This window comes from Sciurus vulgaris, assembly GCF_902686455.1.
Source record: "Sciurus vulgaris genome assembly, chromosome: 4".
NCBI classification, from domain to species: Eukaryota; Metazoa; Chordata; class Mammalia; order Rodentia; family Sciuridae; genus Sciurus; species Sciurus vulgaris.
The window spans coordinates 35868892-35882268 of NC_136464.1; the positions used below are offsets into that span (position 1 = coordinate 35868892).

Here is a 13377-nt window from a genome sequence, read left to right on the forward strand (position 1 = left end):
TGCCAGAGGGACGTGGGGAGGGAGGGCTCCACGTGCAAAGGAAAGCCTTAGGCTGCAGGGGCTGGAGATGTGTTCTTGGCCCATGTGGTTCCCCCATCATGCTCTGGGAATCTGGTTTAACTCCTAGGATGGCAAACGGACTTCATTCAGCTCCTGTGTACATTCTGAATGATTAGTAAGGGCCGCATTATGAAGGAAGGTCTAGACGTAGAGGGAACAATTATATATGGTTGGAAGGCCATTTGTTCTCGTTTTTATGTTTCTAGAGCCCAATGTTTTATGTGATTGAAGAATTGTTAAAAAATTCTCTGTGGTTAAGGTAACTTGTCTGGTAGTGGTACCAAGAGTCCTCAGCTCATTTATTTTTTTAAATATTTATTTTTTAAAATTTGTTTTTACTAGTTATACATGATAGTAGAATGTATTTTGACATATTATACATACATGAAGTATGATTTCCCATTCTTCTGGTTGTACGTGATGTAGAATTGGTCATGTAATCATATATGCACATAGGATAGTAATGTCTGATGCATTCCACTATCTTTCCTATTCCCATTTCCCCTCCCTTCTCTTCATTCCCTTTTGTCTAATCCAAAATACTTCTATTTTTCCCACCTATTCCCTCCCCACTTATTGTGAATTAGCATTCTCCACGTCAGAGACAACATTTGGCCTTTGTTTTTTTTTTTTTTTTTTTTTTGTTTTGTTTTGTTTGCTTTGTTTTGTTTTGTTTGTGGTGCTGCAGATTGAACCCAGGGCCTTGTGCCTGAGAGGAAAGCACCCTACCAACTAAGCTATATCCCCAGCCCCCTGGCCTTTTGTTTTTTGGGACTGGTTTATTTTAGTCCTTGGCATATATCCAAAGGACTTAAAATCAGCATACTGTAGTGATGTGGCCACATCAATAGTTATAGCAGCTCAACTCACAATAGCTAAGCTGTGAAACCAACCTAGGTACCAGTTGAATGGATAAAAAAAATGTGGTGCATACACACAATGGAATATTACTCAGCCATAAATAAGAATGAAATCATGACATTTGCTGGTAAATGAATGGAATGGAACTGGAGACTATCTTCAGGTCATTCTTAGAGTTGATTTCATTCACAAATATTCAAAAGGTATATAATCAACACAGACATTTATGCATTGATGTCCACATGTGTATGCTTACACACATACTCACACATATATATACACATGTGTACATCTATATACATTAGATTTGGAGTCTCCTAACCGTGGGCCCAGTAGACTTGCCTGTTGGAGAAGCTGCTTGGCTTTGGTGCCTCCATTTATAGTAAAGACAGCAAAGGGCTCTGGACCTGGAACCCCATGCACTGTGACTCTGTGAGTCTGTGAACATTTTCTTTCTTCTGTATTAAACATCTGTAAAGGAAGAGCACATCATTTCTCATTCATTCTAAATAATATATTTCTAGTTCTATTTAATACAGAGGTGATGTACTTAGAAGTATGTAGAGGGACATGTAAATGCAAAATATAAGAACCCATTTATAACCTGATATTAATGTGGAAGGAGAGACAATGTACATCTTCCTTAATAGTCTAGGGAGGTTATTTAATAGCACACCACTAAAGAACTAATTTATTTTCAATGAATGTCTCTTTCTATCCTAATTAGGGATTGATGTTATCTGAAATGCATGTTAGTCCTTACTTATGAACTGACATTCTATAACATCTTTTGAGTTCCATATCTCTTCAGTGGTTTGATCTAGATTTTGAATAGTAAGATGATAAATAAGAAGTCTGCCCTTAGCTCACTGTCCAGGCACACAAATAATCATAATCCAAAAAGTATGTCCATTAGGAAGAACTTGGTGGGTGTGTAACTCAAAACTCTTTGAGCATTTTGCATATTAAGATATACTGGATTCGTTCAAAATATGAAATGGTTTATGGAGGGTCTATAGTGAATCGGACATTAGGCTTAGCCCTGGAGATTCAGGGACCAGTGAGATATTATTCCTGCACTCAAGGGCTCCAAGCTGAGTGAGAAGCGAGAGGAGAAAGTGGGCCATTGTAAGAAGCATGGTAAGTTGCTTGGGAACCCATAGGAGGTTTGGAGAAAAACGGGGTGGCGGGGGCGGGATGGCGTTTTCTGAAAGTGGTCTCATCTAAATCTCGAAGGACCCGGTGTGATGATCTAGCAGATAAAGAGTGGAACAAGGGGCTCCCAGATTGATGCAGCACCTGTGCAAAGACTTAGCAGGGTCCTAAGTCAGGGTATTCCGGGAACCCGAGCAAGGTTGGTGGCTCAGGTTGGTGGCTCAGGTTGGTGGCTCAGGTTGGTGGCTCACATGTGAGAGAGAGAAAGTCTGGGCCTCAGGCAATGCACACTCCTGCAGGCCTTCGTGGAACTGGCTAAACATTAGACCAAAACTGGAAAAATGGCAACTTGAGGGCTGAAGTGTTTTAGCATGAACTCTACTGTTATTTGGGGTGGAGAGGAGAGGTTGGTTGTTTTGCTATGCTCGCACAATGTGTCTTTATATAATCAGTATTGAGGTATTATTTGCATACCATAAAACACACATACTTCAATTGTATGGGTTAACCTGTACTATGTTTTTAAAGAGGTAAAAAGTTACCAACATTGATAAAGATGTCCTGGTTCTTCTGAAAAAACCAAAAGATCTGGTGCCCAAGAATTCCCTGCTGTCTGTCCTGGAGTCTCTGCCTAGCCCCTGTATGTCTATTTTTACCTCATTCTCTTGTCACCCTCCTGCACTGGATTTTTTTGTTACTTCTGTTTTAAACTTTATCCTGAAAGCAATAGAAAACCAAAGGATTTCTATGAGGAATGACATGATCAGATTTGGGTTTTGGATCTGTCTGGGGGACTCTAAAGAAAGGCAGAGAAGAGGACAACCCCAGTGAAAAAGTGACCATTTAGGAACCCACTGTCATAGCCAGGTGAGGATAGATCAGGACCAAGGCAGTAGGGATGGACAGAGATGAATGTATCTGAAAAATACTGGGTCTTAACTGGAGGGCATAAGAGAGAGGTAGAGGTCTAGGATAATGTCCAGTTATCGTCTTTAGCAATGAAGAGTGATGTCCTTTACCGTCAAAGAATGCATACTTACCAAGCATAGATGCTGCCACCTGAGAACCCCAAGGATGGCATGGTGTGTACAAAAAATAAATAGATATGTGGTCTTTGTCCCTAGCTGGCTTGTCAGAAGTCCCAGTGACAATCTGGGGCTGTAGATTAGCATCTGAAACAGGGGCAGTCTTATGAGACTGAACCGTTAATTTGTGGGATCTGACACTAACTCCAGGTGAATAGCAACAGAATCAAATTTAAATGCAAGATCCCAAGCTGGTGTTGGAAGGGAGGAGCAGTGGTGATGGAAATGACATGCATTTTGGTGTCAGAAGCATTGCGAGTGAAAACAGTTAATTCACAGCATTTGTGCAATCTTCAGCTCTAACAGATGTGAGGGCAACCAACCCAGAACTGGGCAAGAAACCAGCTTTGCCTCTCTGAAAGCATCTGATCTCTGCTGTCTGGGACCAGAAAGTGAGCCCTGTCCCTGCTTGTCAATCTTCTGTGCAAGGTGGAGGTCATACCTTCCTCCACCCTGACCAAAGTATTGTTCTCAACCTTGGTCACACACTGGAATCACCTGGGGGGAGTCTCTCAAATGACAGATGCCTGGGCGCCCCAGTCACAGATTCTGATTTAATTGGTGTGGAGTGTGGCTTGGGCACAAGGATACTTTTAAAGCTCCACAGGTGATAAAAATGTCAAGGTTTTTGTGGAGTGCTGAAAGGAAAAGGAGAAAAACCCAAAGAAATAAGGTCAGGGACAGAGAGAGAAGAGACTGACAGGGGCAAGGCAAAGAGAAGGCCAGAGAAGAAGGCAGGACTATTTACAGGTGGTGGCAGAAGTAGTCCAAGCCAGTGCCATTTTTGTGAGCACAGGTGCCTTTCCAAAGCTCCGCAGGACTATGCTGCAGTGTAAGATTGATGTAACAGTGATCAGATGATTAAACATGTAGAGAGGGTGATCAATGGAAATACTTTCAAATATATTTTTAATTTAAAGAGGAGGCATAATGAAATTAACCATCTTATTAAAGCAATGTTTACTTTTAAAATAAACTACCCTACATTAGTGGAGTGAACCCTGCCCAGTGGTTCTCAGACTTCCGTGGACATGGGTCTTCTGTGGGGAACTTGTCTGTGAGGGTACGTGTAGCTGCTTCGTGAAGTGCCAAGTGTCAGCTGTTATTATTTTCATAGCCACCAAATTAATGATTCTCATAGACCGCTTTGCTGTCTCAAAAGAAAGCCCACCTCCAGCGTTGCAATCCCCTCGAATATGCCGATTGAAATAGAACTTAATTACCAAAGAGGCTGGCAAGGTACTGCCAGAGGAATTTTCTTCCATTCTTCTGCTGTTTATAAACAAACTAGAGATTTCCAAGACTTCATTGTGGAGGTTTCGCAGCTGAAGATGTCGATATCCTGAAATATTACAGAATCAGGAAAAGCCTGTTAACCATGCGCTATGGAGCTCTGCAAAGAAGACACTCCATGGAGATTAATGAATGACAGGTGGAAATATCACCTTAAAATGGGCAGGGGATGACAACAGGCATGTGACCAGCAGGCATCTTTTCACTGGGAGGGTGCTGCCCAGGACTGTTTCTAACATAGACTCAAATAAACACCCTAACATCAAACAAAAATTAGCAGGAAAACCTGATCATTTTGACATCAAGGCATGGACAGCCCCTGTTTTACTAAGGGTGGATCTTTCATCTGGGAGCAGCTTTCATGATAAAATATTTCAACAAGAGAGGTTCGATTAAAGAAGCGATGGTGTGAACGTCAGTATAGAATGGAATAATACGCAGCCCATAAAAGTTGTGATGTAGATATACAGGTAACATGAAAAGTTGCTCACTATATACATTAGAGAGTGAAAACCAGTAAATTGCAAAATACTAAGATTGGTAGGAAGCCTATTGTTTAAAAACATTTCTCATGGGTCCTATGCATGGGCAGAGAAATAAAGCCTGCAAAAGACATTTATCTAAAGTGATCATGTTGGAGAGATGAAATGATGGATAATTTTTAAAAAAGTTTTTGCTATTCCTTTCTTTCTCACATTTCTGTAATAACTGTTATGGGCTGAACTGTGCTCCCATTCACATGTTGAAACCTGAACCTCTCCTACCTCAGAATGTGACTATTTGGAGATAGGTCTTTTAACAAGGTATGTTAAAATGGGGTCATTAGGGTGGGCTCTAATCCAATATGACTGGTGTCCTTAAAGGAAGAGCCTATCAGGACGCAGACATGTGCACACAGACTAAGATCATGGGAGGACACTTTGAGAAGCTGGCCATCTGCAAGCCAAGGAGAGAGGCCTCTAAAGAGACCAGACCTGCTGACACCTTGATTTCAGGCTTCTAGCCCTTAGAATTGTGAGGGAAAAAAAATTCTGTTGTGGTATTTTGTCATGGACCCCTAGCAAACACATACAAAGACCAGGGGTCACTTGTGCAGTGGAGAAGAGAAGCAGGAAATAATGAAGGAGTAGGAAATTGCAGTGTGTCTGTGGAGCTCAGAGAATGGTGAGTGTGGATGGAGAGCTGGGGGTGGCGGGGAACGTGTAGAACCTGGTTCCCAGAGAAGTGCGACAGAATCGGTACCTTTGGAAGCTTGCTAGACAGGCAGAATCACAAGCTCTGCTCCAGACCTAGCAACTGGGATTTGCATGCTATTACCAAGAATCACAGTGATTCCTGTGAACATCAGAGTTCAAGAAGCAATGACGAGCCAGGTGCAAGAAGCCAAAATTCCTCAGAGTGCCACACCGAAGCCAATCCACACGCCAGCAGCCCTGGCCTTTGCTCAGAATTCCCTTTCCCCTGCTTTCCATCTCATACCCACCCTGGCTCCCAATACTGGGCTTCCTCCAGGCACCACCTCCAACCATGGCTAACTTTTGCCACCCCACTTCTCCCCGCAACTCTCCCTTCTTTTGGTTTTCTTTCCTTACTTCATGCCTTGCTTTAAAAGTGCCACGGGTACTATGGGTGCTGTTTGGGATTTTCATTCTACCTCGTTTTAAAGCCTTGAGTGGAATGATTCTCTGAGCAGTTACCGCTGAGCTGTTATTTTCCACAACCGCAAAACGAAGAAATACAAGATCTTCAAAGTGAACCCGGAACAGAAACTGTTCGTTCCACATGGGGTTCAGAGTGTTTCGATGGATGGGCTTCGTGCGGAAATGGCAACTATCCAGGGGCATGCCCAGGACGTCCACTTCAATGCATGGGCTTCCTGTGCTGTTACTAGGGCACACATTTTGGCCAGAGACAATCTGAAGGGGGAGAAAAAGGGATCAAGATGAAAGAAAAGTGAACACAACTTCTGGACTTCGCCACTTCCACCCACAAAGAAGGCCTTAATGGACGAGGTAAATGATTAATAGTACTGTTAGGCAAAACCAAGTGATAGTAGTCAGGTAAGCACACTACTGAAATCATGAAAAGTCTATTTTGTCAATAGTGTTCACTTTACTGTAACCTTTCAACTCTCAGAGTGTGTTGTCAAAAATTAACTCATAACCTTCTATAAACAGACAAAACTACACTCAACTCCAGCGAAAGTGGTCAAATAGAAAAAGAGCTATACCTTCCTGTCTCAGGGAAAGAAAGAAAAAAACAGGATAGTCAGAAATATCTGTGAAGGGGAATGGTGTATCATGAGCAGACTTCTTTGATGAGAATGAGTAAAGATCAAAAGATGAGAGAAGAGATGACCTTGTCTCTCTCCTACCTCCCACCCAGATTTTTTTTTTTTTAAGCTAAGAGGGAACAAAAGAACAGGGAAATAGAAGTTTGGTGGAATGGTGCACATCTGTAATCCCAGCAGCTGGGGAGGCTGAGGCAGGAGGATAGTGAGTTCAAAGCCAGCCTCAGCAACTTAGTGAGGCCCTAAGCAACTTAGTGAGACCCTGTCCCTAAATAAAATACAAAGTAGGGCTGGAGATGTGGCTCAGTGGCTAAGTGCCCCTGGATTCAATCCCCAGCACCAAAAATAAGCAACAACAACAACAATAAAAAAAAAAAAAACAAACAAAAAAAAAACCAGGGAAATCTGTTTTTAAGGGCAGTCTATAAAGTTTTGACAGTAAGTTGTTTAAGCAATGAAATATATAAGGAAAGGCCCAGGAATGATAAAAGTTAAGCTAGAAGCACGAAAGATGCTTCACTGTTTATATATTGATGCAGGTTTGTCTGATCTTAGAGCTCATTGGAGCTAAAGGTCAGCTGATCTAACAAGGAGATCAACTTTTTTTTGGTACTGGGTATTAAACTCAAGAGTGCTTTACTACTGAGCTACATCCCTACACCTTTTTGTTTATTTTTATTTATATTTATTTATTTATTTTTTGGGTGCCGAGGATTGAACCCAGGGCCTACGTGCTTACAAAGCAAGCACTCTACCAACTGAGCTATATCCCCAGCCCCTGTTTATTTTTAAAAATAAAAATAAAAAGGTTTTTTTAAGTTGCAGAGGGTCTTGCTAAATTGCTGAGACTGGCCTTAAACTTGAGATCCTCCTGCTTCAGCCTCCTGAATCACTAGGATTATAGGCATGTGCCATGGTGCTTGGCTGGAGCCCAGCTTTTATGGGGTCTACTTGTAGTTATGATTCTGTGGAACTGATGGTGGTATATCAGGAAATCGGGGACTTCATGACTACTGGTACTTGGCTCTGGCAATCACAGCACCTGATGACTGCAGCCCTAACCTAATCAGAGCCACTGTTCTCTGGGAGATAATGACATTGTGGGAACTGAATGTGCATGACAAGGCCATGAACTCAAAACTAGTTTATATTCCGGAACACTTCAATGCTTTAATAGTGGCTCTACTTACAGTTAAAGAGTAGATGGCAGGTTCCATGTTGTCTAGATCTCTTTCCAGTGGAGAAAACTTCTGATACATGGGGCAGTTCTTGTCCCATAGAACTGGGGGTTTCAATATATAACCACAGCCACCATTTGCCTCAAACATGGCGGCATTTAAATGTAAAGGAAGATCTGCAAAACAAGAAAAAAAAAAAAAACAAACTTGATGTTGCTCATCACTTTGTTGCTTAAGTGTCATAAATTTAAAGTTCGAAAGAAATTTGCATCAATTTTTTGGAAACTCGTGCGTGAAGCAGAGAGAATCATCCATTCATGTTATCAATCAACAAGTGCCCACTATGCACCAGGTTGTTAGGCGCTGTAGATTCAGCAGGTAACAAGACATGAAAATCTCTGTCACCATGGAACATACCATCTATGGAAATGCCTAATGTTCCCACTCCAAATCAGGTTCTGCCACTTAGAAACTCCTTTTGCAAATAAAAATCAATCACATCCATCTGCAAAATCTTGCAAAATATCTTATTTTCTACTGAATCTTGGAAAGGGATAGCAGCATTTTCTTATCCCCAAACACCAAATGATGCATGGTCAAATCTTGCTATTTCAAAGGCAAGATAAAATCTTAATAATGATAATAAAACAACAACTGGAGAAAGAGCTTTTCCTTAAAAAATCTCAATTTCAACTCATAAATTACTTTTACCTCTTTTTTATTGTAGTTAAATACAAAACAATCATCATCACATATGCTTCACATCATGTCCTCAATCCCCTCAATCATAATCATTAAGAACTTCACACAGGCTCTAATCCTTTGTGGTCAAATTTTCTTTGGCTCAGTTCTTTGATGAACAACTGATTCCTGCACTGTTTCTGGATTCTTCCTCACTCACAACTCATCTGATGGCTGAAGTCTGTATAAAAGTTGCCCAAGTGAGCAAAAGGTTTATGAGACACACCTGACAAATGTTCCCTAGGATAGATTCCTTCCAAGTGCAGAATGAACTTTGCTCCATGGACCAACATCAAGGAAAAGTGTGGTAATCACCTTGGAACCACAAGAAGTTGGCCCCTGCTCTTGTGTCTTGTGTGTAAAAATTTTCCATGTATCTGGGGTTGGCCAAGATTATGTGCAGGAATTCCTGGGATAAGGATGTCTTAGACATATGAGGCTTCTTGCATCTCAGTCTCCTTCTCTGTCAAATTTGTGTATGGCACCGGATTTGCCAGGCCCCCTTCCAGTGCTGATTGACTGATTTCATGGAGGTCATGCTGTCTTACTTTCAGTAGGAGAGAATTCTCTTCCCTGGCCACTGTGTCAGAGAAAGCAGACGTGGCTGGGATGGCTTAGAGAGTGAAGCAAACTAGCTCACACAGGATAGGCAAATATGAAATAGACATACGCAGGTTGAGCATCCCTAGTATGAAAATTTGAAATCTGAAATTCTCAAATATATGAAACTTTATGAGCACTGACATGACACAAGTGAAAGATTTCAGGCCTGACCTCTCCTGATGGGTGAGCACTAAAAATATTGTATAAAATTACCTTAAGGCTATGTGTGTAAGGTGCATATGAAACCCCAAAAATTCTGTACTTAGACTCAGGTTCCAGCCTCAGGATATCTCACTATATGTACGTGCAAGTATTTCAAAATCCGAAAAAATCCAAACCCAATAAACACTTCTAGTCTCAAGCATTTTAGATAAGGCATACTCAACCTGTATTACTAACAATAGTCAAGAGCTGCTTACACTTAACTGATGATGATGTTAACTCCATTCAGATTTGAAGTCTGATCTCATTTGCACTGTGTCTATCCTAATAGTTTCACATAACTTTCAAGCACTTTTTCTTAACTAAGGTGTTACATGGTGACTCAATATGTAAAACAGACCCATGTGGAAGTGCTTAGTTTGAAATAAAGGTGAGATCTGAAATATGAACCCTTTTTCTCTCCCCTAGGAGTGGTCTTAGAACTTTATCTGCAACTTTAGTTTGAAAACCCCTGTTCTAACCCAGTGAAAGAATAGACAAGAATCAACGTAACCCTATCTACCCTTCTGAATCAATGTACATGATGGATCAAGCATACCAATGCCTTTACGGTCTTCTATTCATTTAGAAACTGTATTAAGTAGACCCCGTTCTCATATTATTTGTCCTTATATTTCAAATCACAAAAAGTGCAACTATCATGCAATAAAGCATAATAAGTGCTATTTTAAAAGAGGTTTTTCTTCTAACTGGAGTTGCATATTTTTACATTTAGAGGTTCTGTATATGAGGGAGAAATCTGTCCTGCACCCATGTGGAAAGAATTCAGAGAGTCTGTTGCTGGCAAAAATCACCCTACCAGCATTGGGTCAGTTTCCTGTCAGATTCTCGCAAGACTCCTTATTACAGACCACTTCTGACCTTGGAATTGACAGAATCAGCAGAAAACTGGAGAAGAGAATGTCCTATGTCCATAGACAACCCTTTGGGGTATCAGGTCCTCTGACAGCCAGGAAATGATAAGTCAGACGATTCCCGAGACATATTGGGAGGCTAGGGGCACAATAGGAGGGATCATGGAAAATGGAGCACTTTCTAACCTAAGAATTCTTGACTCTTATCTATTTGGAATTGCAATTTACAGAGAAGTAAATGCTTGGAAGAGATCTGGACCAAATATCAAGAACTGCCAGTTCTGATTGCAGTGGGGTTGATAGAGAGTCTTTCAACTCAGGGCAGCCTGCTGTATGCAAGGGATTAAACCAGGTTCCACCCCCAGTTTGCAGAAATAAAGACCACTTTTACAGACAAACACACTAACACCGCATGTGGCCTTTGCCTTGTCCAGCAAGGGGAGATGTTTAATCAATGCTTGCTGCACTGAATCATGGGAGGTGAGTGGGCAGCACTCCCTCCAGGATAAAAGACAAGGGAAAGGATCTTGAGGATGAACCACAGGGCAGAGTCATCTGCTTCCCCTGAGTGGGCAGTTTGAACTTGTGCTCCTGGCTTGCTTTGGGGACATGAAAAGTGTTCAGGGGTGAGTGGAGGACAAGTTGTAGCTTCGGTGTGTGCTGCTGGACTTCAGGGGTGGCTCAAAGAGGGGCAACTCTTTGTTCCCCTTCAGTCAGGGTTCCCTTGGCCATCAATGGAGCCAGTGTGTCTGCATCAGTCTTGGCACTTTAGGAGAAAGGGCACATCCAAAACCAAACACACATCCATTTCCTTGAGAAAATCATTTTGCTAGTTGCTTCAGTGCACTTAAAATATTTCGGTATCATAATAACCAAGGGCGCCAGTGGACACAGGGCTACAGACAGGGCCAGGGATGTGAACCCACAAGCCTCTCAGGAAAGATTGAAAAGAAATGGAAAATAAATTCTTTTACAACTTTGAAAGTATTTCACCATTATTTCCACTGGTTAGTCCAAATCATACTTTAAAAAAAAAAAATAACTTATCAAATGCACTTAAGGATAGTTAACTTTTGTGGAATGCTTTCCAGGTGCCAGGCCAGGCGCTGTGCTAAGTATGTGACTTCACCTGCATCAGCTTATTTAATTTGAATTGAAAAAAAGGAAACAGAACAAGGGGGAAAAAAAATCCATGATTGATATCTCTAACCACATGTCTTTGGGGTCAGCCACAAGAGGGTACTGTTGGTTGGCACCAGAGGCAGGAAGCTAACTGGTCCCAGACCTAAAGCCAAGGACTGACCTCAGCTGGAGACAGGGCTGTGCTGTGGTTTACGGTTCAGCACGGTTAGTTAGGAGCAGACTCAGTTCACATGAGTTAAATGATAAAGGCTGCTCTGCTGTTCAAAGCAAAGATTGTGGTTTTTGAAGAGCTTCTAGGAAACATTCCTTGTCGACTCTTTCCTCACCTTCTGTAGCTCTCCTCCTTTCCTCATCCAGTGGAAACAAAACACTTTATCCTCCACCCTCTCCGAAAACTTGAATTTGTCACTGCAAGTCATCCAGTAACTGAGAACAAATTAACTATTTTGCCTTGGTTTGCTTCTCTGAGAGAGGAGGATCATTTCTTAGGGTTGTTGTAAAGATTACATAAAATAATAGCAATCAAGAATTTAGCATAGTGCCTGGTATGCATTGAGCATGCAATAAATGGAAACTTTTACTCTGGAGTTTTTAGATGGTACTTGAGTCTCATCAACAGTGGAGGAACATGAACACTACTTTCTCTGTTTCATGCAATTCATATGCCTGTTCTCTTATAATGTGCAACCCTTACAGCACTGACCAGTATCCTCCACCTCAATTACAAAGGGCTGAAAAAAAAAAAAAACTAAACTAAAATGGGTCTAGTTTGCAGAATGTTTGGAGTGATGCTTTTTTTTTTTTGACTGCAAGAACAGTTGTGTAGTGAAATCCCTACCCCACAGCCAGGCATGGTGGCATTCACTTGTAGTCCCAGCCATTGGGAAGCTGAGGCAGAAAGGTTGCTTGAGCCCAGGAGTTTGAGGTCAGCCTGGGCAACATAGGCAGACTCCAGCTTAGAAAAGGAAAAAGAAAAAAAAAAAAAAGAAAGAAAAGAAATATCCTGTCCCAGAAGAACTTTAAAAAAAAAAAAAGTAGGGGTTGGGAGTGTGGCCAGTGGTAGAGAGATTGACAGCATGTGTGAGGCCCTGGGTTCAACCACCTGTGCCAGAAACAAACAAAACTGGACCTGGCTTTGTCAAGAGAAGCCTTGTGATTAAAAAGTGCTTTAAAAAAGGGATGGAGCCCCTTCCCTTCAAGGCGCTTCTCTACCAACTGAGCTATATCCCCAGCCTTCCAAGGGGCTTTTCTATCGTCTTAGCTCTGAAACATCAGGGGCACAATTCAGTATCAAATTTAGTTTGGTTTTCCAGCCTCTGTAGGTTCGCCCTCACTTGACAGCATGGACTCTTGACTCTTTGTTAAAAAAAAAAAAAAAAAAAAAAAAAAAAGTTGTTTGCAGAACCACATTTACTGGCATAAAGATGCAGAGGAGAGAGGTGCAGATGCAGGTTCATTACCGTCGGTCTGGTAGTTGAGTGCCACGAGCTGTATCCCATGGAGCCAGAACATGAGGGGGTTGGGGTTGGATGAGTCGATGCGGGTGGCAGCTGGGTAGGTCCTCAGCAGCTGACAGGCGGTGTGCTGGATCAGTTTCTGAGAATACCTGCGACACAGACGTTTGGCGGCATTTTCATTCAGCGACGAGATATGATAGCATTTGGGAGTTCTAATGATAGCGCTGAGGGATGTGGTTGGGTTCAGAGGGGAAGAAGATTCCTCCCAGGTCTGTCGAATTCCTTCATAGGAACCTAAACTCCCCAAAAGATTAGCCTCAGATTAGTGTCGAAACCTTACACGTTTAAGAAAGATAGACCTGAAGACACCCCCACCAACAGCCATAACACATAAATACATCAGAATAACATCTTGAATTTTACGTGAGAGTTAGT

General features: G+C 41.8%; 1 protein-coding gene across 4 annotated transcripts in view; it reads right to left on the reverse strand.

Moving 5' to 3' along the window:
• PLCE1 (phospholipase C epsilon 1) overlaps positions 1-13377 on the reverse strand; it is a 333975-nt gene that overhangs the window by 19169 nt on the left and 301429 nt on the right. For all 4 annotated transcript variants that reach the window (XM_079138532.1, XM_079138533.1, XM_079138530.1 and 1 more), the window contains exons 24-28: positions 12946-13236; positions 7935-8098; positions 6109-6370; positions 4385-4503; positions 1264-1392 (exon numbers count right to left, since the gene is read on the reverse strand). In XM_079138532.1, coding sequence (XP_078994658.1) covers positions 1264-1392; positions 4385-4503; positions 6109-6370; positions 7935-8098; positions 12946-13236 — 965 coding nt within the window. The remainder of the gene's footprint in view (positions 1-1263; positions 1393-4384; positions 4504-6108; positions 6371-7934; positions 8099-12945; positions 13237-13377) is intronic.